The sequence below is a fragment of the Myodes glareolus genome, chromosome 2 (assembly GCF_982192425.1).
Source record: "Myodes glareolus chromosome 2, mMyoGla1.1, whole genome shotgun sequence".
NCBI lineage: Eukaryota > Metazoa > Chordata > Mammalia > Rodentia > Cricetidae > Myodes > Myodes glareolus.
Window position 1 is genome coordinate 6482304 of NC_142027.1, and position 25662 is coordinate 6507965.

Sequence of the window (25662 nt, forward strand, 5' to 3'; positions counted from 1 at the left end):
TCGGACTTGAGCTTGACAAGAGGGGCCTCGTTGTCCCCTCGTCCTTCTGCCCTCTGTCTCAGGAGGGAGGAGACCTGGCAGGTCCTGTGTAGTGACAGGGTGTGGCCGGCACACTCCTGTCCTGGAAAGAAGCCGATGAAGACACCCCAAGTCCCACACTCTCTGCCCCACGTCCTGGGCTCTAGGCACCATCTACGTGACACGTGTTTCAACTTTGTGGAGAATCGTTCTCAAGGGGCCACCCGAGTTCCATGTGGGGAACTGGAAGGGCATGTGCCGGTCTGTCCTCCAGCTCTGGGGAGGGTACAGCCGACACCTGTCCTGTGTACACATTCCCAGGGCCTTCCCCAAGCCTCCCCCATCCCTCCGGGCTGCAGTGGGAATCCCCAGGGCTGTGTGATGGGTATCTCACATTTCCCGCATCCAGACCCTGAAGCAGCCGCAGCTCTGTTCAGCGCTCCCCATCACACACAGGCCAGGACCCTCGTGCCCATCTGTGACCCCATCTGTCTCTCATGAGCCAAGGACACCATCAAATTCTGTTGGTTCAGCCAGCACTGCTACCCACACAGCCTTCTCTCACCTGCCCCACCACATCACCGTCCTTCTAGCTGCTGGCTCCAAGTTCGTCACACTCAAGTGAGTGCATTTAAAGTGTGAGTTACAGCTTGGACTGTGTGTGTGTGTGTGTGCGCGCGCATGCATATATGTGTGCATGTATATGTGTGTGTGTATTACATGTACATGTATATATGTGTGTATGAATATATGTGTGTATGCATATGTGTATGTGTGTATATGTATATACACACGTGTATGTGTGTATGCATATATGTGTGTGTGTATATATGTATACACACACACATATATATATATATATATAGAGAGAGAGAGAGAGAGAGAGCGCCCAGGCTAGCCTCCAACTTGAAATCTCCAGCCTTAACCTCCCAAGTATAAAGAATACATGTAACACCACACCTGACTCAGTTTTGAGTCTCATTTCATTCTTCATTAAACCCAAAGTCCTTACTGTGACCTTTAAACCCCTGTCCCTGTCCCTAAAAGGTGGCTTCAACCTCTGTGGTCACTGTGTTTCTAAAACCTACCCAGGGCCTCTGGCCTGGCTCTCTACCTTCAGACACCTGCTTAGACTTTGTTCTGCTCTCAGAGGAAGGCCTGTCAGACAGCCTTCCTGGCCATTCAGGCCCACCCCTTGTCCCTCCCCACCTTGTTCTTTGCCAGTCCCTTACTCTGCTTTTGTTTATCCTAATTAACCTGTTTAGTTGCCCCCTGCCCCAGAATACACACAGAATAGCAGCCCACGGGGCAAACAGGGTATCTGTTCACCACCCCAGAGCCTGGGAGGGGCTGGCACATGACCCACCTGTGCCCCAAGGAACTCAAGATGGCCGGAACAGTCGCTCCAGAGAGGGCAGAGGGACAAAGCTGTACCACATCGGTGCCTGGCTCTCCTGAGCAGAAACAGAAGCACCATGGCTGTCATGGGCTGCAAGGCTTTTAAGCAGCCATGCTCAGCCAACCCCACAGCAGCCCTGTGCAGAGGGTGAGGCGTGACAGTGAGAGAGGACAAGGGGGCAGCCTGTTACAGTTTGTGTCTAGGTAGCTGCTGTCCTTGCCCGCCCGAGTGTGCCCCCCCCCGGCTCCCCGGTATGGCTAGTGGCAGAAGCAGACACAGCCCTCTCTGTCCAGGCTTTCCCTGCAGTTTCCTGGTCCTGTTCCCAATAACTGGGCCAGCTGATGTGGGAAGTCGCTTCATTGCAATGTTGTGGGTAGTGGGCGTACCTCTTACCAGCTGTGTGACTCCGGATGAGTGACTTGCTCATCTGCCAATGGGATGAGAACACCCCCCCCCTCCACGTATCGAGCACTGTAGATGAAATCACCAGTCGCACCTCACGCAGGGCTGTTGAAGTAAAATCTGTGCATGACCATGCTCTCCTGCTCCGCATTAGACCGAGTCACACGACCGAACAGTCAAATGTCCATGGTTCCTGTGGCCCACTGCCGCTGTGGTGGATGGCTGATAAGCAGGTGGCAGCTGTCGGTCCTCACGCAGAAGCCAAGCCTGATTTCCTGCTGCGACAGAAAAAAAGGCTGCCTGTCCTGAGGGCTTACTCCCGGGCCTGCAGAACCCCTCCCCACACAGGTGTCTTTTCCCAGGGTCCCCTCGTGGGTTTTTCTGTGGGTTTTGCTTTCGGTAGTTATTGGGAAGGGTTTGGGGACTAGGATTGCCTTTTGCTATTGTTGAGAGCAAGGTCACAAGTACAGCCCTGGAGTCCAGAGACCCATTCGCCTTCCCTGATTGTAGGTGCCCCGTCCTGTCTCGCCTGCCTGCCATCCACCGGGAACTACTTCAGGCTCCTGCCTCCTCTGTGAGTGCCACAGTGTGGAGCCTGCTCTGTCCACCCCACCAGCCTGTGCTTTCCAGCTGTGAAGAAGATACCTTATTCTGGCCTGCCTGGTTTTCTTTTTTGTCTCTCTGATTTTCTTTTTTTCTCTATTCAGCTATGGTGACAGTGGGTGGCACAGCGAGGTTACAGAAGCCGCAGAAACGGCCCCCCGGGAGCAGCCACGTTCCACGTGGCCTGTGGCACCCACTTGTGTGGCTCATGTGGGCCGCCCAGCCAGCCTTTCCTGCTGGCCATTTTCCCCGTCACTCTCTATTTTTCTCTCACATGGTAAAATCCCACCTAGGGTGGGTTACATTTAATGGGGTGAGAAAAATCTACACGGTAGAAGCGCAGTTACAGGTGGGGCCCAGCGCCTTCCTCCCGGGAGGGTGAGCCGTTTTCTCCTCTCTGGCTCCCACACGGGGAAAAGCTATACAAAAGAACCTTTTCTGTGTTTGATGTATGGCTTTTCAAAAACAAACTCTTCGTGTTTTTTTATTTTTTGGTTCCTACCTCTTGGCCGACCCAGCAGGAATTTGGCAGTCTGCTGGGCTACTTCTCACAAATGCTAAGAGCTGCTTCTCTGGAAGTCACAAGTCAGGGGGTGCTGGGAATTCTAGATGTGCTGCGATGCTGCCAGGCTTAGCAGGCTTAGCAGTTGTTGGTATGCAGCAATAAGGATGGAGTTTGTTCAGTGGCCCCTGCTTCTTGGTGTACGTTTGAAGGTTTTGTATTCTTCAGAGTATTTTAGGGGTTCCACGAAGCATGACAGGGTGTGTGAATTTTATTTGGGGCTCTGGATGAGTGGCTTGCTCTTCTGCCAATGGGATGAGAACACCCCCCCTCCATGTCTCGAGCACTGTAGATGAAATCACCAGTGGTACCTCACGCAGGGCTGTTGAAGTAAAATCTGTGCATGACCACGCTCTCCTGCTCCGCATTAGGCCGAGGCACACGACCGAACAGTCAAATGTTCATTGCTATTTTCTGTTGATGTTTGTGATTCATGCTCCAGAAGATTATGATAAGTCTGTCTCACCTGCGAGCCCCCTCAGGGGCAGCACAGCTCCATTGATGGCTTAGTGCTGTTTACCAAGGACACCAGCACCTGGCTTCTCTGCTCCAGAAAGCATCAGGAGTCGCGCCAGAGCCCCCTCGACATGGGCGGACAGCACTGGTAGATGGACGGGCCCAAGGACGTTCTGCTCATTTCACGGTTGTTTGCGATGAGGAGTATCCCAAAATCCTTCCATCGTCTGCTGGCTGGAACACAGGTTCTCTGTGGGCTTACCAAAGTGCCTCCCTATTAAAATGGAGGTACAACAGAAGGGCCCCCCATTGCCGGTGTCTCAGTGAAGCAGAATGGAGCCTGTTTGCTGTCTTCTGCAGTCTTCCATGTAGGTGAGCAGAAACATAAGAAAGGCAGCTGAGAGGCTGAGGATGTGACTCAGATGATAGAGTGTTCGCCTGGCCTGCAAAACGCCCTGAGTCCCTTCCCTAGCACTGCACCACATAAAGCAATGCAAACACCTGTGGTCCCAGCACGCAGGAAGTGGAGACAGAAGGATCAGAAGTTCAAGGTCCTCCTACAAAATGAGTCTGAGACTGGCCTGGGCTTCACAAGATGGTGTCTGGCTTACTGAGTTTGCTCTAACTGCGGCCTGAATGCAGTGCAGTGATGTCTGTTTGTCAGATAATGAGGACTGTGGTACCCGGATTCAGTCCCCTATTCTGCAGCAAGGGTCATGGTATGCCTCGTGGTGCAGGGAGCTACTGGAGATGGGTATTTTTATTGTTTTTTTATTAAGATAATAAGATACCCAGTTGCTATAGAGAGTTGCTACCCTCCAGCCTACTAGAGTATTCCCAGGCTAAGGCTGCATTCTGACTCCCAACCCCTAAACAGGGTGCCTTACTAAAACAACAAAATCCAACTATTAGCAATCAAAGAATTCGGCCAGGTAACCACCCCCTCCCCCGCAGCCTGTAGGAAATATGAGTTATTCATCTTTACCAAAGGAGTTATTCATCGTCACTAAATGTTCCTTTGAGTTTTTATAACTTTAGGATCCTTTTAATAACACACTCGTTTTGTATAATAATATCCAACTGTAATGCTGCACACAGCTCCTGCCAGCCCTGCCCGCCAGCCCTCCTGTCTCTCCCCACAGGCCTAGTCTGTGGCAGGAACTTTAATCTTCCTCTTTGCATTTTAATGCTTATCGTAAAAAGCCTTATGAGAAGTTCCAGGCAGTTTCATTTTGTGAAAAGCACACCCGGCAGTCTCGGTTTCCTTAGAATGCTAAGCTCCGTTTATGGCTTCCAGCTTTATGAGGGTCATTCGGTGGGCCAGTGTGGGACAGTAGGTATGTCAGCACCCAAGGCCCCCTAGGGAGTCCACGGATGCCCTCTCCCTTGACGAAAGGTTTCTGGGTCATGCTAGTGCTTGCTGTGCTTCTGCGTGTGCATGACGGGGAGCCCGGCTACTCCTCTCTGCCAGGAGTGGCTTCCCCGGGGCTGCTCTTCATCAAGGATGTCTCACAGGCACGTAGCCTGGGGACAGAGGAGCCAGCATAGTGTGGGGTCAGGGAGGCAGACATGGCATCTCTAGGAGGTACCTCTTCAAGGGCAGTGATGGCACAGAGTTTTCTAGAAGAGGGAGATGAATGAATTGTGCTGCCTCGGAATGGAATAAACTCCAAACATGAGCCAGACCAGCTGCGGGGTGGGGTGGGGTGGGGTGTGGGGAGCAAGGGAAAGAAAATCTTGGCTCCAGCGAGTTCTTGGGACAGTGTCCCCCCACACACACAGGAGAGCATTTACATGAAAGAATTTGTCGCTAGGAGAATGTTTCCCTGAGAAAGCTTGTTCCGTGGAGTGTGTCCATGGAAGACTATCTCTGGAGAACGTGTCCCAGGGAGGGCGTTTCCCCAGGAATCCTCATCCTGTAGGGGCTGTTTCCCACCTGGCCCTTGGCACAGGTCACCTGGGATCTTTTCCACAAGGAGACAGTCACATCCACACTTGACACATTGGTTGGCCTTGTGGGTGTCTTCAGAGGACATCCTTCTGAGCCTTGTTAGCTAGAAGGGTATACAAGGCTTTTTTCCAGAACAACCTTGAATTGGAAGCTCCTCAGACACACAGGAAGAGGACCTCTGTGAGACTCTGTGAGAGTGCTTCCTTTTCCAGGAGAGTGTGGCCCCTGTCATGTCAACAAGAGGAAAGTCAGGCATGAACAGCTGCGGCTGGGGACCGAAGTGTGTCACATGCTCGACTCAGTGTTTATCAACAAGGAGACCAAGTTCAGCATAGTAGGAGACTCCATGGGTGCCCTCAGTAAAGCCTTCCACAAGGATGCCCAAGCCAGCAGCCCATCACTGTCAGAAGGGGCAAGGGCCTGTCTCACGGCCCCATCTCTGGCCAGAAGACCAGCCCCTCCCTGCAGGTTCCTGGTGAGATTAAAGAAGCCCTAGGTGCTCTGGGGAAGCTTCCAGAACCAGGCTTCACCAGCTCCTGAAGTGGAGATGGCCGGGTTGGCACAGCAACTTGGAACATGCCTATCAAAGAGCCCAAGGCCACACTGTCGGTTCTCCTATGTGGCCTGACCCTGGTAAGCCCTCCCTCCGCAAAGGGCCAAATCCAGCACTCAGTGCACGAGTTCTGTAGCCTTGGCCACCCTCATGGAAAGGAGCTGTCCCATCTGGACACTGACCTGTCACTGTCCTCCTTCAAATGGCCCGTGTGGCTCTGTGTTGCTCATCACGCCCCCTGCGTTCTTCAGCGAGAACCCACTCTGCTTCTGGTTTCCTCGGATTCTTTCCCACAGCTAGCAGGTCATCTCAATTCATAAGGATCTTGTAACTGATATTTCTTATTTTAAAAATGTGCACCCCAGGGCTGGGAGATGGCTCGGTGTGTAAAGTGCTTGATGTGTAAGAGAGGAACCTGAGTTCATACTCTCTCCACTTAGGTAAAAAGTCAAAAACGTCCATACATGCCTGAAACCCTAACACTCAGGAGGTGGGGCCAGGCAGCTCCCAGAGGTCCCATGGCCAACCAGCCTAGCTGCAGGGTGAGTGAGTTCTTTGGTCAGTGGGCAAGTCTATCTCAAAGAATAAAGTGCAGAAGTAATTGAGGAAGACTCCCAGGTTCTTTGGCCTGCACACAGGTAAGCGGGCGCACACACACATACACACACAGAGTTATTGTTTCATGTGTTGAGGATACCTTCCTTCCTTCCCCTGTTTTTTTTTTTTTTTTTTTTTTTTTTTTGGTCAGGGCGGGGGAAGAAAATGAAACAAAATGCAAAGGAAGGATTTATGTATTTGATTGGGGGAGGGGAAATTAATCTTCTCATAATAGTTTTTAAATTAAGTTTCATGTGGTCCAAGCCTTTTCCTTTCCACCCCTCCTCTGATATTCCCTCTCTCATTAAAGCTCTGGTCTTGATGGCATTCGCAGGGAAGCTGATTTACTGGAATACAGACGCTCTTTGGGTCTTAAGTTCTGGAACATTCCCAGTGTGTCTGAACCCAGGTTTCAGATTTTACTGGCATTTTGTTGGCAGAGCTTCTTTGGGGCCCTTCCTGATTTGAGTATGTTTCCTGACACCTTTAGCAGTATGGCACTGTGTGCTCTAAGTTTAAGAAAAGAGAGTGATTTTAAATAGAAAAGCATTTACAAACACAGATGGAGGGTTAATTCTAAGATGTCAAGCAGAATAAAAAGGCAGTTAAGTCTCAAGAACGGACAAGTAGACACACTTTATTTTTAAAGGACAGGAAAAGACCGGAGGAGGGAGCTGTTTCCGGAAACCCCAGCTGTGTGGACTCTCTTCTCCCTGTTGAAGCACGAGGGAGAAGGCAGTGGTCAGTACCCCCAGCCCTACACTGGACTGTGGTCAGTCCCTCCATCCCCACACTGAACTGTGGTCAGTCCCTCCATCCCTACACTGAACTGTGGTCAGTCCCTCCATCCCCACACTGAACTGTGGTCAGTCCCTCCATCCCTACACTGGACTGTGGTCAGTCTCTCCATCCCCACACTGGACTGTGGTCAGTCCCTCCATCTCTACACTGGACTGTGGTCAGTACCCCCAGCCCTACACTGGACTGTGGTCAGTCCCTCCATCCCCACACTGGACTGTGGTCAGTCCCTCCATCCCTACACTGGACAGTGGTCAGTGTCTCCAGTCCTACACTGGACTGTGGTCAGTACCCCATCCCTACACTGGACTGTGGTCAGTCCCTCCATCCCTACACTGGACTGTGGTCCATATTTCCAGTGCTATAGTGGAAGTCACAGGTGGACTCAGGGCCTAGCCTGAAGGAAAACCTTGCAGACACAAAGGGAGGCTGATGGGAATGACCCAGGATCGAGATGCCTCTAGAGATGGCCCCAGAATGACACACCAACACACCCATTTTGTCTGAAGGGACAAAGGGGAATTTTCCAGTACTTCTCAGTTGGATGGGAGCTTAGTACTGGGGGAGAAAGCAGCCCTGGGTTCAATCCCTGGTATCCATGGGATGGGTGGAGCAAACCTATACGTTGACTTCCACAGTTATGCATGCACACATAAACATTTTAAAACAAAATACATTTTTTTAAAAAAATGGATGAGGCAGGAACATCTCTGTGAAGTCATTGCCTCTTGCTCTACCATCTCCTCTTCACCTTGACACCATCCTGAGGGACACAGGAAATCCGGTGGAGACACAAGAATAAAAAGGCAGGAAGCTCGCTGTGCTCTCTGCAGATGACGTAGTGGTGTGCCAGGGACCTGAGGACCAGCAGTTAAACTCCATTCAGACAGCAGAAGAGATCAGCGAGGGAGTGGAGTGGAATGTCCCACCAGCGTCAAGCCCAGACGAAGTCAGCCCCCCTCGTCGGGTTGGAGAGATGGATGGAAAGTAACCGTTTGAATGAGTATCTGTTCCAGCTTTGGATTCAGAACCAGGTTTGGTTCCTGGGGCCGCCAACCCAGCATGTCATGGAGCAGAGCCCTGCATTGAAGAAAGGGGCCCCTTGTCCTGCGGAGCTAGAAGCCGAGCTGGTGTTAAGCTTCCTCGTCACACTCTCTGTGCCGCTTGCTCCTGGCAGAGCGGAGTCTGAGAGGAAGGAGGCAGGGTGACGTTCAGGGCAGCACTGGTAGAGGATACTCTGGCTTTGAGGCCAAGCTGGCGCGGTGGGAAATCCTTCCTGGTGATTACCCTGAAGCGGAGATGGGCTTGAGGTGGAAAGGGCTGGACCGGGGCCTGAGTGGGAGGGTGGGGCTTCCCTTTCTAGAAGAAACTCGTTCCGTGAAACTTGCTTTGACCACCCAGGTGCTTCAGAAACTCCTTGGCTCTGTAGCTAAGGAAACTCATTATTTTATTATTTTATGTAAATTTAAGGAGAAGTTGGCATGTTTGAAACAGAGCTTCCGTGGGAGAGGCCTTGCCTGGTATGCTCACGGACATGAATTCAGTCCCCAGCACCACCAAAAATAAATTAAAAAAAAAAAAAAAGCTTTTGTTTCCTGGAAAATCACTCAGTAGATAGAGTGGTTGCCTAGCATCCTGGAGTCCTGGGTAGATCCACAGGACCATAGCTCAAGGATGGTCCTCTATGCCTGCAATCCCAAGACTCAGGAGGATCAGAGCGCAAGGCCGTCCTCAGCTACACAGAGAGTTTGAAGACAGCCTGGGCTAAACATGCGACCTGGCCTTTAAAGTTAGGGGAAGAATTTGTACAAAGCCTAAAAAATAACATTCCAGGCACACAGGGCAAAGAAAATGAACTAGCATTTAACTTTTGAAGTTTTAAGTATTTCAGTTGTTTAAAAAAGATTCCTTTATCAAGTTTAGAAATAAGTATATAGAACTTTCCAGTAGGAACTTTTAACTGTTCCCAGGACTATTAAATTTGCACAGACACATTTTAAGAAACTAATAGTATTCCTACCTTTACATATTACTGATGGAACTTGAGAGGTGGAGGCAGGAGGATCTCAAATCCAAGGCCAGCCTGGGCTGTAATTCAAGACCCCAAAACAGAGCAGCAGCTTTCTGCAGTGAGCTGGGCCAGCCTTGGTCTGTGGTGCCCCCGACACCCAGCTTCCTCAGCTGTAAATATTGACCACATGGTCATGACTACTGGGACAATTGTTGGAACTTTTAAGGGTTGGCTCAGTAAAAGGTACCCTAGAATTGTATACTGTCCAGAACCTTGAAGACTCTTCTGAAGGTCTAACGAGCCCGTTCTTTCTTCATAGTTGAAGCTACCCCTTCCCCGTGGCTCAGCAGTTCATTTGTTTTTGAGATCTTGAGAAATCTAATTGGGTGTGAAGACGTCACTGTGTTACTAGTGTGCTAGCTTTTGGAAACCTGCCACATTGAGGTCACAGGCCCTATAAGAAAAGCTATGTGCGTGCAGGTAAAACGATAGCTTGCTTGTGAAATCTGAGAGACATGGTAATTCTCTAACTTATGCAATGAAGGAATTCAGTAAGGGGTAGAATATAAGATTGGTCTATAGAGATCAACTTATTTTAATATGCATAATAGCAGTAAAATGATGTTATTCGCCATAACAAAGAACATGATAGAAATGCCGAAGAAATGTATTTGAACGACATAATACTCCTCACATGTTCACAGGGAAGCTTAGCTTCACAAACATTTCCATTCTCAAATTAATTTAGAAAGTGTGTTTATACAAAACAAACAAACAAAAACCCTCAATATCTGAAAAGCATGAGGAAATCATACCCAGAAAATACCAATGAGGAGGACTGGGCTTGCTAGACCTTAAATCATGCTTGATAACTAAAACAGTGTGATGTCAGCACTAACACAGTGTGATGTCAGCACTAACACAGTGTGATGTCAGCACTAACACAGTGTGATGTCAGCACTAACACAGTGTGATGTCAGCACTAACACAGTGTGATGTCAGCACTAACACAGTGTGATGTCAGCACTAACACAGTGTGATGTCAGCACTAACACAGTGTGATGTCAGCACTAACACAGTGTGATGTCAGCACTAACACAGTGTGATGTCAGCACTAACACAGTGTGATGTCAGCACTAACACAGTGTGATGTCAGCACTAACACAGTGTGATGTCAGCACTAACACAGTGTGATGTCAGCACTAACACAGTGTGATGTCAGCACTAACACAGTGTGATGTCAGCACTAACACAGTGTGATGTCAGCACTAAAACAGTGTGATGTCAGCACTAACACAGTGTGATGTCAGCACTAATACAGTGAACACAGTTTGATGTCAGCACTAACAAGCTGTGATGTCAGCACTAACATGGTGTGATGTCAGCTGTAACATACTGTGACGTCAGCACTAGCATGCCGTGACATCAGCACTGGGGTGCAGATCGATGCCAACAGATTAGGATTCCCTTTCAGAAACAGCCAAGTACCTTAGACAGGACACAAGAAGTGGGGTTCAGATCCCTGTGGCAAGGGTAGGATGTCTACTGATGAACAACTTCCTAACAAACGGTTCTGAGACAAGTTGACAGGCATTGGAAAAGTATAAAACCAGACCTGTACCAAAACTTTTATTGGATACAGGAATGAACTCTAAATGGACCAGGATCTAGAGCTTAAAAATGAACGTGCTCATTTTCAGTGAATTCCTGTGTGGCTTGGGGACAGGAAAAGAGTCTCTAGGCACAAGGCAAAAGCAAGAGGTATAAAAGGGAAAAGGTTGATGTATTTGACACCAAAAGAAATTAGAAATTAAATATTCTCTTGGTAGACTATAAGCTAAATCCAATGTTAAATAACAAGCTAGAAGGAAATACTTGCAGTGGATAGCATCGTAACTTCCCAGACATATAAGGAACTCTTTAAGTGGGCAGAAGATGTGCACAGTGGTAGCATGCATACACATGCACACGCATGCATTGGAGAGCGCCAGTGAGGACGTGAAGAGGGAGCGTCATCTCTAATGGGTGCAGCGTCGGGAGGGGAGTTTCCCAGGCCTCACAGAGTCGCAGCACACTCGCTCTCTGACCAGCATCCCAGTCCAGCCCTTGACCTGTGGATGCGGTGCCTCCACACAGTGGTGGCGGTGTGAGCACACCTTACTGATGAGCTAGCCGTGGAGTGCTGCACCCACACGGCAGCAATTAGGCGGGAATGGGAGAAACTCTGACTGTGCCGAGTGTGCCCAGCCTGTCAGAGGAGAGAGAGACAGAGAGATGTACGTCCAGAGTGGCCGCTTTCTCCAAGGGAGAGGGAGAATGGAGCAAGTGGGCATGTGCAGAAGGAGTCCTCGGAGAATAAACCAGAGACCAACTGAGGAGTTACAAGACTGAGGATAGACTAGCTAGAAGGGCTGGAGGGTGTGGGAGAGTGACCTGTGACCTGTCTGTGACCTGTGTCAGAGTGTAGTCCTGTGGTGGTGTGAATGAGAGTGGTCCCCTAGGCTCATGTGTTTGAATACATGGTCTCCGGTTTGGGAGGGTTAGGAGTGGGTTTGTTGAGGATGTGTCACTGGGGGAAGGCTTTGGGATTTCACAAGACTCTTTCCACTGTGGGTCTCCCCTTGTGGTTGTGGAACAAACGGTGAGGTCTCAGTTCCTTCTCTACGCCATCATGGGCTCAACCCTCTGAAACCTTAAGCCCAATTCCATGCCTGCTTGTGCAAGCTGCTTTGGTCATGCTGTCCTATCACAGTGGTAGAAAATAACCAGGACAGGCCAAAGCTCTGGCCAACAGCTTCCAAAAGGTATAAAAGGAACAGTGATTGGAAGGAGCTGAAATCACGATGGCAGTTCAGTCCGAGCAGTCAGGCTGGCCACGCTGGATGAAGGGATAAAGGACAAACTGAAGGAATCTGTAGACCCCCGTCTGTTTCTCCACCTACAGCTGGAGAGGAACCGAGCTCCAGGTGAACGCTCAGCTTCTCTCTCCTGCGTCTGCTCCAGCAGGGTAACCAGCCATTCCGTAAGCTCTGCACTGCGGCATTGCACCAGTGAGTTGTGGTTTGTTTTTTTTTTTCAAAGAAGGCCTTAAAAAATAAAATGTTCATTTTATGAATTAAAAAAAGGATTTGTACACTTCATTGGATATAGTTTTATCTCAACTCAAAGTATAAATGGTAACAAAGAAAATAGTTATGACTAGGTTTTTTTTTCTTTGAGTACTCCTTAGGATTTGATTCTAGAAGCCCAGAACATAGTTACTAAGACAGAAGGTAAGAGAAGAATAAAGCTGCCATCCATGGGTGTCGGGAATGCCTGATCACTGTCATTAGTGTCCTCTAGGCTCTGGCACTGTGTCCGCTAGGCTGTAGATCACTGTTAGCTCATTGCTGTCTTTACATGTATTTATCTGTCTTGTCTGTTTGTCCGTCTATTGAGACGGTTTCTCTGAGTAGCCCTGGCTGTCCTGGAACTCCTCTCTCCTCTCTCTCTCTCTCTCTCTCTCTCTCTCTCTCTCTCTCTCTCACTAAAATTCTCTCTCACACACACTAACTCTCCCTCCCTCCCTCCCTCCCTCCCTCCCTCTCTGTAGACCAGGCTAGCCTTGAACTCGGAGATCTGCCTGCCTCTGCATCCCAAGCACTGGGATAAAGGTGTGCGCCACCCGGTCCCAGTCATGTTTACTTTTAAAGCAGACCTTTTTATCTTAGTCCTAGAAACAGTTTTGAGTAACTGGAAATAATTGATGTAGTGTAAAAATAGCATTGTTTTTTACAAACAAATTTAAAAATAATTTTAAAATCAAGAGCTAACTAACCGTCTCAAGGGAAAGATTTAAACGACAAAGGCCCTCCTACTGTAGTTGCCAGCTCTGCCTCCTTTCCTTTGAATTTCCCAGAGGCTGAATAAATGCACGTGACCTTTGTGCACATCTCGTGGCCAGCATGCCTCCCGTGGTTCCGTGTCCGAGCTGTCATTTTAAGTGACTGCCGATGGTGTTTGTGTTCTGTCCGGCTAACTGTTCCCCTTTTCCGGTTTGTCGCTCTCCTAACTGGTGAGTGTGGCTGCTTCCAATCTCCGCAGAGGGTGCTGCATCCCGGTTTCAACGGTTTCAACGTTGGCTCACTCACTGTTTTCAGTAGTCCCTCCTGCTTGCCGTCTGAATCTGCATTTGTACCATTATCTTATCGACCATGTAAAAGTCAGGACAGTCCTGGCAGGGCACCCCCTGGGTACCGTGGCATCCTTTGTAACCTGAGCACCCAGCGCGGGGATTTACAGGGCGCAGGGAATTCGGACTCCAACAAACAGGACTTTTTCTTCAGTGTCCCTTTGACACAACAGTGAGCGTGCATAGCCCGGACCTTCTAGTCCGTAGCTTTGCCATAAAATAAAGCATGGGGGCTGGTAGGTAAAGATGATGTAATCCCCAGCTTTTCCCTCTTTAGGGGCGTCCAGGAAGGATGGAATACACCCATGCTTGCTTTTTCTCCAAGCAGACTACAGCCCCTTCATTTTCAGAAGTGCAACATTGACAAAGTTCATAAATGCTTCTTTGTCAGCCAAGAGCCGTGCAGCTTGGCCTCCAGAGTTATCTCGGATAGCACAAATAAATCTGGCGGCCTCCAGTTGTCTCAAACAGGCATTAGCTCCTTCCTCTGTTGTCTCCCTCCCAGAATTTCCTCTTGGCCTCAGCCGCACAGCCTCTCTCTGTCGTTATAGGCCCTGTTAAATGGTGCCAAACCTCTAACAGCTCAGTGCCTGTGCGCCCTTGATCACTTCGCTTTGTTCTGGACCTCGCGAGGGCTCCTGCAGCCCTGTTCCCACCCCTTCTATCGCTGCTGTATGTAGCATGTGAACGTTTACTGTCCACATGTTTAAAGAACATTCTAGACTACCCGCCCTTCAGGGAGCTTCTACAGTCTGCCCACCGAATACTAAATCACATTTTTTCCTGGTCCCTCATTCACCCCAGTCTGGGCATCAGGAATGGGACCTTCTAGAAAGCAAAACTTGGATGGGCTGGGATAAAAGGTAGATTGGTTTATCTACTTGTGAGCTATTAGTTATGGGCAATTTACATTGGTATAGATTCTTATATATTGATACATGGGTAAAATTATCTTTGTATGAATTCTTGCAGCCAGTAAGATTCCTGAAACACAATGATAACTCCGCCATCGGACAAAGAACCCTTCTTGGGGTTTTCATTTGCCCAGCACAAGCAAAAGACATTTTATTCTTGGTGCACAGGAGTGGAGAGGCCTACTCCACCTCAATGGGTTCATAGTGTCCGAGAGGCATGCTGCAGGGGTGTGTTTATGTGCACTGGCACAGGTTGGCACTCCTCCTGTGTTCTGCTCTCACAGGCATGAGGAAGACCCCACTGCCGCAGCAGCAGCCAGACCCTGCCCACCATAGCCGCATGTCCCCACTGCCACAGCAGCCAGACCCTGCCCACCATAGCCGCATGTCCCTGCTGCCGCAGCAACCAGACCCTGCCCACCATAGCCGCATGTCCCCACTGCCGCAGCAGCAGCCGGACCCTGCCCACTGTAACCGCATGTCCCCTTTACAAGCAAAGCATCCGTAGATTTCTTCCCCTAAGCAGGTACTACCCAGCTTGGAGATGCAGGAGGCAGGGGCGTGTGTTGATTGTAAGCAGTTTTTGTCCCCTAGGGGCTTCTTTAGCCTGGAGGAGAGGGTGGAGAGCTACTCAGTGCGCAAGCTTGTTTTACAACAGTGATTCTCGACCTTCCTAATGCTGTGGTGACCCCTCAACCATAAAATCATTTTTGTTGTAATTTCATAACCATAATTTTGCTGTTATGATTCATAATGTTTGTGTCTCCGACAGTCTTAGGCAACCCCTGTGAAAAGGTCATACACAGGCTGAGAGCCACTGCTCCACGTGGTTCTGTCTTCCTGCAAGAGCTGTTGAGGAACACCTCAGACTGCCCTCTGTCCTCCCACAGATGATGGATGGATGGATGGATGGATGGATGGATGGATGGATGGATGGATGCATAGATGGACAGACAGATAGATGCATAGATACATACTGCCTCCTTGCACTGACAGAGGAGAAAGCTTGACTTTGACCTTTAATCCCTCCTCCCCTGAACTATGTCTGCTGGGTGCCAGGTCAGCAACTGCTGGGAAGGTCGAGAAGTATCTTAATACGGAAATAAAATGCCGAGAGCATAACTTGGAGGCAATGAAGTGAGGGACTTTGTTGTGCGCGTGAACATTTTCCTTCTTTCTTTTTGGAACCTAATATCGCCCAGTCAGGTAGAGGTGTATGTGAGTGCACTTTGCTACTTAACTCCCAGAAAAAAGTTTGCATTCTTTTCAATGGAACTGTTTTAAAAGCAGAACTGAAGCCCAAACGGATCGAGGGTTCTTGGGAATTCTCGAAAGGTGTCGATTTATTTACTACAGTTAAAGCATAATTAGTTCTCAGGGGATGGGGCATCTCTTAAACGCTTTACTGCCAGCGTATTGGTTTTCTGGGTAATCAGAAACGTGTGCGGGTTCGAAGAGAAACCTACTGTAAGTAGAAACAAATGTCAGGCATTGCCGTTGTCACTCGAAGGTAGAGATGACGTAAGGGAAATAACTTGATAAAATCATCCAAAGAACTGTATCCTGATGCAGTCTAACTGAGCGCAGCCAGGCGGGTTATCCTGCCCCCTCCACCCTCGTCTCGTTCCCAGCGGAGGCTGTGAAGGGAAGCAGGACCCCTCCCTCTTTATAGCCTTGCAGCTCACTGGGCCCTTCCTGACCGCCGTCCATATGCACACCCTCTTCCCTCCTCTGTCCGAGCTGTTGACCCTCCTCTATGTGTCCGTTCTAACTGACCAGTTTTTCCCACCATTTGCAGGTTGATGTTTGAGATGCCACAGGAAATGGGTTTAATCGCCATTGCTGTTCGGCAGACCCAGGGCAAAGGTCAGTCATGGAAAATCTGTGAGTCCCCCGGCTGGGGGGCTCAGTGTGTGCTGAACCCTGAGATGTCTTGAGTTAGAGTCTTTCCATTTTAATAGCCCTTCCCCAACCCCACCAAATGGGGCAGCAGGAAAGGAAACAGAAGGCTAGATAGGACCTTAGTAGAACATACGCTCTCCCGGTCCGCGTTTGGTATTCATGCAGTGTTTGATTTGACGGCTGTCACAGCTGGTAGCCTATGTTCCCGGTACATCCTGCGGGTTGTGATGCAAACAGTTCTAAGACATTTAATCTCCTCGGCGTCCTCAGGAAGGGTCTGTTGGAGTCTGTAAACAGCATCACATTCAGAGACCTCCCACTCACCGCTCCCACCCAGCCGGAACCCAGCACCTGCTCAAGAGTAAGGGACCAATCTGGGTTTCCACCACCGTCAGATTGCAGACCAAGAGTCAGCACCCTTCCAGAGTCCTGATGAGGCCAACGAGACCCTCCCTGTGTCTCCAGGAGGCAGGAATGTGGGTGATGCTCCTTCCCACCAACACCAGGCCCAGCCATATTCCTTTCTCCTCAGGGCAGACATGGGAGTCTGCTGCTTGCCGCTTCTTTGTTGGAACATAAGACAAAGAAGAAAAATGCATTGCAAAAAAGCTATGAGATTTGATAGAATTTGATGCATACACACATGATATACAAACACATGCACATGCACTCACACATGCATATGCACACAAATGCACACACAGATGCACACACATGTATACACATACACACATGTGCACATATAAACACATACATACACACAAACATGCACACACATATAAACAGTTCCCAGACTTCCTGATGCAGCCTCCCAAGTCCTGGGGTTACAGATATACACCACTCATGCCCACCAGAGGTGGTAGAGGTGGGTAGATTTCTTTAAAAGATACTCGAATTTCAATTAAACAATACTTCTCGTTTTGACTTTTTTCTTTCCTAACTTCAGTTTTAAAAGACAAGTAGCAGCTTAGATAGTTGCTGTGAGGGATCGTGTGTGTGTGTGTGTGTGTGTGTGTGTGTGTGTTGCATGAGTGCATGTGTGAACCTCAGTCACTCTCCAGTTTGTTTACTGAGACAGGGTCTCTCAGTGCCCCTGGACTTTACCAATTCCATCTAGCCTAGCTTGCCAGCCCCTGGCTTCCCTTTTGCCTGTATCCCAGGCATCCTTGTGCTTATATGACAACCACTTTATTCATCAATCAGTCTGTCCATCCCCATACCATCTGTCCATCCCCAACCTGTCTGTCCAGCCCCACACCGTCTGTCCAGCCCCGAGGGACTGCTTTTTAAAAACAACCTAAATATTCAGGTTGTAGCCTGTAGCTCAGCCTGGGATTTCCCTAACATGCTCAAAGCTACAGATTCAGCCCCAGAACTAAAACAGTCTGAAGCCTAAGCTAACACTAAAATCACAGCTCTGGCTCTCAGTGCACTTGGGCCAGACGGCCAGTACTACAGGCAGGACCACTTTCCAAAAGTAGCTTCCAGAAGGTATCGTGGATCTGTGTAGTTTGTCTAGTTCCCCTAGTTTGCTGTTTTCGTCCACATGACTGTCTGGTGGTACAGCATCAAAACAGAGGCAGGGCGTTATACGCATCATGTCTCAGCAGCAGCTTCATGGTAGGGGTACAGTTGTAGGTACAGATAAGTGTACATGTGTGGCACATGTATGTACATGTGGAAACGGGGGTCAACCTTCAGTGTTGTTCCTTGGGAGCGGGGCACCTTATTTATATAGAGACAGTGGATTTGGAACTTGCAGGTTTGGCTAGGCTATTGCGACCAGGAAGCCCCGGGAACCTGCTCGTCTCCACCTCCGCAACAGTGGTATTATAAGTGCATACCAGCACGCCCCTGTACCCAGGTTTTTATGTGAATGCCGGAGACTAACCATAGGTCCTCACATGTGTGTGACAAGAACTTCTTCACCAAATGAGTTTTCTTCCCAGACCCTAAAGCACCTTTCTTCAGTTGGGTTATGCCCAGCAGATCAAGGTGTGATAGGCACAGATAGACTCAGGCGGAAGGGGTGTCGGGTGTGTGGCTTTGAGACATTGGGAAGCAGTTTTCTATCAATGGGTCTGTCTTTCCAGGAAGGGGTCCAAACGCCTGGCTGAGCCCTGTGGGGTGTGCCCTTTTCACCCTGCTGGTCTGCGTTCCCCTGAGGTCACAGCTGGGACAGAGGATTCCATTTGTCCAGCATTTGATGTCCCTGGCTGTCGTGGAGGCCGTGCGGTCCATCCCAGGGTACGAGGTACGTGCAGCTTCCTTGTCCTTTGACTTCCTGTGGGGCCCCCACCTTGGCCTTTTCCATTTGTAGCATGCATTTGCATATGTGACTGTGCCCTTCACAAATCTTGCCACCGAAGTGCGCGGGGTACCATCTAGAGTGCGCAGCTCTGGCTGGGGCCGTAGTGCAGGTACAGAGTGCTTGGCTAATACATTTGCCTTTACAGTGGTGTTGTGGGTGATTGCTTCCACAAGCATTTCCCAGAATCCCTAGGGGCTGTTTTTCAGCTTTCTCAGGGTCCTAATAAGACCTTTTTCTTTTAAAAAGAACAAGCCTTTCTTTTCTTTTAATGGAAACATTGTATCAGGGTGGGGTGGGAGCTCTCTGCATTTTCAGGTTTTTAAAAGACTGTTTTGTGAACCTGAATGACTTCTTCCTACCTCCCCTTAGTCTCAGCTCCAGGAAGCAGAGCTGCTCTTTCAAGTTCAAGGCCAGGTTCATTTGGTGCTTTCTTCCCCCTCACCCACTAGGACAGGTGTGTGGCGTTTTTATTGTCACCTGACTTCAACCCTACTCCTGGTACCAACTTCTCTATCAGTCAGTTTGCAGCCATGATAGAACACCAAGGCAGCTTACAGAAGAAAGCATTTGTTCTGGCTCATGGTTTCAGGGGGATGTGCATCCAGCATAGCCGGAAGGCTTGACAGCAAAGCAGTAGGCATAGTGGCAGAAGCAGGAAGCTCATATCCTCAGCCGCAAACAGGAAGTAGGCAAGGCCCCTAATGACATACATCCTCCAGCGAGTCTGTACAACCTAAAACCTCCACAGATGGCACCACCATTTGGGAACCAGTTTCTCAGATACACCCGTCTGCAGGTGATATTCCTATTGAAACTACCATAGTGCCTGTTGTTGAAGGGACAAAGGAGAGAGAACAGTGAATCCGGGGACAGGAGCCTTTCCTTCACACCTGTCTCCACTCCCGCATGCACCTGAAGCGTTCCTGGGGCAGCTTTGTGTGGCTGTGATGAGGAGAGGCTCCCTGCCTCCCTCCGCCATCAGTTCTTACAGCAAGGCTTCTTCCTGGTTTGTTTTTAAAGACTGTATTTGTTCCTTAAGTGACATTCGAGAAACACAGCTCTCAAAGTTGTCTGAACCCTCTATATCTCCCCGTCTCCCCCCATGTGGCCAGTGTCTTTGCTGTCCCACTGATGCTGCTGGTCTGAGGTTCACCTTCACCTCACAAGGTCACTGACCAGCATGGATGTCCACCCACGTTATGACTGTGTGGTGAGCCGTGGCCCTGTCAGGGCGTGGCAGACCTTCACGACACCTGAGCTGTGCCCTTGGTCCCATAGGAGGTACTGAGAGCATCACACTCTGTGGTGACATATTTAACCCCTGCAGGAAGATAGTGACATCTTCAGCAAGTCAAATTCTGAGCCTAGAACACAAGCAAGACTGATCCCCTTGGTCACGACTTTGACTTTTACCTTGTGCCTCACTGGTTAGCTTGGTGTCTCCTCGGAGCTCCTGCCGTATGCAGACGTAGTGTTGGGCACAGGGTCGTAGGCTGGAAGGGAGAGAGGAAGCTTGCTTCGCGGCACACCTGGCACCGTGACCACGGGCGGGCACTGGGTCGTAGGCTGGAAGGGAGAGGGGAAGCTTGTACCATGGTTCACCCAGCACTGTGGCCACAGATGGGCACGGGGTCATAGGCTGGGAGAGAAGAAGCTTGCTCCGTGGTGCACCCGGCACCGTGGCCACAGGAATTCTGACCATTTCCACACTTGTCAGCCTCGCCCTTACCTGTGTGATACAACTTCCATTTTGAGCGGAGTGATTTTAATTTTTTATTTTACCTTTATGCAGTGTATTCTGATCATATCCACCCCCTACTTCATTGCCTCCAATTCCCCCCAGCCATCCCCTAACAATCCTCTTCTCAACTTCATTTCCTCATGCTCCATGAATGTTCATGGGCATGGGACCATCCAACCTACCACGCCCCCAGAGAAAAATGATTCTCCCTCCTCAAGCATCCATCCACTGCAACAGCTCCCCAGCTGGGAGTTGGGTTATGTCATTCCTTTCCCCATCCATACTGTAATTTTGGCTGCTTCAACCTTGCACGAGTCTTTTACAGGCGATCACAAAAGACAGCGTTTCGTGGACGTCCTCCCCGTCCTCTGGCTCTGAAATCCTTCCTGCCCCATCTTACTTGATGTTCTCGGAGCCTAGAGAAAGTAGAGCATTTCCTGTAGATGTCTACTTAGGGCTGAACACTTGTGGTCACTTATTCTTAGTATTCCGGCCAGTTGTGAGTTTCTGTACTACTTTAACCACTGCCTTCTACAGAAGAAAAAGAAAAAAAATGACTCTGACCAGGGTTGAGAACAGCACAGATCTATGGTATAGACATAGTTAGGTGGCAGTCTGACAACATGACTATTTAGTAAATCACCAATGAGAAGTTACCTCCTGGGTCCTGACACCTCCCCAGCCGTGGGATTTGGTCAGGTCTACAGTATCTGTCATGAGTTCCCTAAGGAGCAGGTCTCCAATCCCATCTGAAATGGTTGGTTGACCCCACGACAGTCATGCCACTGTTGTGACCGAGAGCACATCTTGTCCAGCAGGTAGGAATTATAAAGTTCAGGGTGCGACTCCGGTAAGACCACCCGATGTCTTGTCTCTTCCATTAGCCTCCGTAGTCCATCTGGCACTAGGAAATCTCTCCAGCAGGAGAAAGTTCCCCCTTAGTCCAAGGTTGGTCTCACTGACCTGCAGCAAAAGTATGTGATGTCTTCAGTGTCGGGTCTTACCATTTAGTTATGCTGGGCAACCAAGGACAAGTAGCAAGAATCTCTGTTGGGAGCCTCCCTGACCAGTAACTCATAGGGAGGTGACCCTACATCTTTTTATAGTCCCTTTATTTGGGTTAATTTCCCCCTCATACATTTCACTCCAAATCCCTCCATCTCTCTCACTGCCTAAACCTTTCCCCTACTGTATGACTTTTAATTCTGCTTTTACCTAATTCTGCTTTCCCCCCACATTCCATGTAGCCCCGCCAAGCCATTTTATAAAACTTCTGGCTTCCACAGGTGCTTCAAATTAAACACACAAATCCACAGTTAGGGTCCACACACAAGAAAGGACATGTGATGTTTGTTCTGGGCCTGCCTGACCTCCATGGCTGGAGGCTAGTTAGTTTTGATGTAGCCAAGTTGACCTATGTAGACGAGCTGCCAGATGGTTGAAACAGCCTCCATGGTGTTGGTTCCCTTTCCTTACGACCTTCAGTAGGGTGCCAGCTTGTCTTTAGCAGGATGTCAGCATCAGCATGCAAACCAGGAGACATGTCGCATGCTAACTCAGTGTCACCAGAATGTGGCTGCCTCCCCATTCCAGGCTGCCCACTCCTGCTCCTGTGGCTTTAGCCCTGTCTGCCAGACTCCTCACCCTCCCTCACTTCCACTCTCAGTGTCTCAGTGAAGTCCTTCCTGCTTTCCCTGGGAGCTAAAGTTCCCTTCCCAACATTCCTGCCTCTAGGCAGAGGTACAGACTTCATGTTTCTTTGAGAGAGAATCTTGTGTACCCTGTTAGCTCACCCATGAGTTCCCAAAAATTTGAAGACAGAATTTGTTTTACTTAGGTCTGTGTGGTCTGTCGAACTTTACATCTAAGGGGGTACAGGAGTTGTTGGAATAAATACGAAAAGGATGGATGTAAGTCAGTTAGTATGTAAGTCAGTTAGTAGCGCGCTTCCTGCACACACGAGGCTCTGGGTGCCATCCCTAACACTGCCACACAAACAGAGTGTGGTTGGTCACACTTATAATCATAGTACTTGGGAGGTGGAGGCAGGAGAATCAGGAGTTCACAGTGATCCAGACTGCATATAGCATGTGAGGGCAGCCTGGCTACATGAGCCCTGTCTCAAAGTCATTCAGTCAGCAGATCACGAAGGAAAGAGAAGGGCAGCTCACAGCTTCACTCTCCACCGTAGGGTAGGTGCTCTTGTTTGCCCGAAGGAGAACCCGGGAGTTGTATGAGTTATTTCCTTCCTGAACAAGAGCAGAAACCTGAACTCAGGCCAGGGCTGGAGCACAGGGCCAGCTCAGAAAGAAGCCACTGCTGCATGCAGAGAATCCTGGCCCAAGCCCAGAACATGGGGGATGGGAACTTGATCTCATTGCCATCTCCCTAATGGGGAACACAGGTGGGAGGAGGGTGGGCACAGAGCACGGGAGGGAGGAGGGTGGGCACAGAGCACGGGAGGGAGGAGGGTGGGCACAGAGCACGGGAGGGAGGAGGGTGGGCACAGAGCACGGGAGGGAGGAGGTTGGGCACAGAGCACGGGAGGGAGGAGGGTGGGCACAGAGCACGGGAGGGAGGAGGGTGGGCACAGAGCACGGGAGGGAGGAGGGTGGGCACAGAGCACGGGAGGGAGGAGGGTGGGCACAGCACGGGAGGGAAGAGGGTGGGAACAGCACGGGAGGGAGGAGGGTGGGCACAAGAGGAGAGAGAGCAAGTCTTAGGAGAAGGGCAAAGACCAAAGGTCTAGCTTGCTTGTTTTGGAGACACTGGTCTGTCAGCCTTAGTGATGGTGATGTCTTGAGAAGATGGGGAGCAGCACCCCAACCTCCCTCACCGAATGCCCACAATACTCAGCCAGGCTGTCCCCTGTGTCTTCTGTGGTTGGCAGCTGCTCAACACAGATCCCAGTTCTAGTCAGGAAAGAGTGAAGAGTCCTGGTGAGCACCTGCGTCTCCAGCCACACTTTGGCCTTTTCTGTTGCTGCTCTTTCGTCTCAACCTGAACAGACAGGTGTGTTGAGGCTCCTAAAGCCCAGTGGCCATGAGGATCTGGTAGGAGAGGAGGGGATTTGGTGGCAGCGGTAGGTCACAGAGCATCACACTAAGCACCTAGGCTGGGTGTTGGAAAACCATGGGCTTAAGTCCCCAATTGCTACCACCAAGAGATGTCAGCTCAGGAACCATGTAAATCTCAGTAGGAGGGAGCACGCCTGCACAGGGATACAGACAGCCACACGGTGGTCAGGGACACAGACGGCCACACGGTGGTCAGTCCCAAGCACAGGGACACAGACGGCCACACGGTGGGCAGTCCCCAGCACAGGGACACAGACAGCCACACGGTGGGCAGTCCCCAGCACAGGGACACAGAAGGCCACACGGTAGACAGTTCCCAGCACAGGGATAAATACAGACAGCCACACGGTGGTCAGTCCCAAGCACAGGGACACAGACGGCCACACGGTGGGCAGTCCCCAGCACAGGGACACAGACAGCCACACGGTAGACAGTTCCCAGCACAGGGACACAGCCACGCAGTGGACAGTCCCCAGCACAGGGACACAGACGGCCACACGGTGGGCCCCCACAGACTTGGAGGCCATTCGCCACTGTTCCCAGCTTTATTGTTCTAGGTCTCCAGCCTCAATCTCCGTAAGGATTTCCTTTGCCTGCCCGTGACCCAACCTGGCTGCCAGACAAGGTCTAGGACCAATCCAGTCTTGATCTAGTGCAGTCTGTTTCGAGGGGTTAGGTCGATGGGTGGCCTCCATCAAGGAAGTGTCCACCCTGTCCATTCTCCTGTGGCCAGGGCACAGGCAGACCCCAGCAGACCGTACCCTTCGTAATGGAGATATGGCCACAGGACAAGTCCACTGCTGTACTCAAGTCGCCTGTTAGCAAGGTAATCTCTAAGGCAGTGGTTCTCAGCCTTCCTACTGCTGGGACCCTTTAATACAGTTCCTCACATTGTGGTGAGCCCCCCCCTCACACTATAAAATTGTTTTCATTGCTACCTCACGACTGTAATTTGCTACTGTTAGGAATAGCAATATAAATATCTGATATGCAAGACGGTCTTAAGGGACCCCTGTGAAAGGGTCATTTGACCACAGAGGGGTCACGACCCACAGGTTGAGAACCCTGCTCTAAGGACGCTAGATTCCCTGCTTCTGCAGAGCGGTTTACACCACCCTTAGACCTGCCTCTGGGACTCTGGCCAGCTCAAAGCCATCTTTGTCTGCCCTGCAATGACTTCTAAGGGCAAAGAACCCAGAGGTCAGTGTCTCCCCTCCTCCCCCCACACCTGCCTTCTGGTGACTGTGGCGACATTGAGGTATTAATGAACTAAATTTACGAGACATCTGCAGATGTCGGGTTCTTTGTTCTGTCTGTTGTTTGGTTTGGGGAGATTGTTCACAGTGCTGGAGGCTGAGCCTAAGGCATCCTTACCACCAGAGCTAACACCACCAGCTCACTCTTTCAAGTTTTATTTTGAGTAATAGTCTCACTGAGTTGTCCAGGCTGGCCTTGAACTCGTTATGTTTTCCAGACAGGCCTTGAGTTTGTAATAGTTGTGCGGAAGATATTTTAATGAGAGGCACTGATGGGAGCAGGTGAGGGTGCTGAGCTGATGGGCTGTACCTTCTGGCCCAGCAGGTGCATGAATTCTGTGTTAGGTGGGACCGGAGGGATGGCTCAGCGATTAAAGGCAATGGCTGCCCTTCCAGGAGACCTGAGTTTGATTCCCAGCACCTACAGGGCAGCTCACAACTATATAACCCCAGTCTTGGGAGGATCTGACACCCTCTTCTGACCTTCATGGCCCAAGGTCTGCACACAATGCGTACACACACACACATGCAGGCAAAACACCCATGCACATAAAGTAAGTTTTTAAAAAGTACTGTATTACGCCCCACAAGTGATCAACTGTCTGAAGCAGGAGGGAGGACCAGGTCCCTGTCCCTTTGGCTTCATGAGTATTCTGTTCATATTCTGTTCTGTCGCTTGCTACCCTACAGTTTATTGCTTAGTTAACATACAGGCTTTCTTTTAGGAGATCAACTTGCGAGTCAAGTGGCCCAACGATATTTATTACAGTGATCTCATGAAAATTGGTGGAGTTCTGGTTAATTCAACACTTATGGGAGAAATGTTCTATATCCTTATCGGTAAGTTCTTAAAGCCCTCCCTCCAGCATCTTTTATATTAGCAAAACACCAACAATTTAAATGTCTTATGCATGCCTCTCTACCTGGAAGAGCAGATGAC

At 49.9% G+C, this 25662-nt stretch overlaps 1 protein-coding gene across 3 annotated transcripts in view; it reads left to right on the forward strand.

Annotated features, from left to right (window-relative positions):
- Hlcs (holocarboxylase synthetase) overlaps positions 1 to 25662 on the forward strand; it is a 176558-nt gene that overhangs the window by 145258 nt on the left and 5638 nt on the right. For all 3 annotated transcript variants that reach the window (XM_085685801.2, XM_087898959.1, XM_087898964.1), the window contains exons 7-9: positions 16234 to 16301; positions 18431 to 18591; positions 25448 to 25562. In XM_085685801.2, the coding sequence (XP_085541927.2) occupies positions 16234 to 16301; positions 18431 to 18591; positions 25448 to 25562 (344 nt within the window). The remainder of the gene's footprint in view (positions 1 to 16233; positions 16302 to 18430; positions 18592 to 25447; positions 25563 to 25662) is intronic.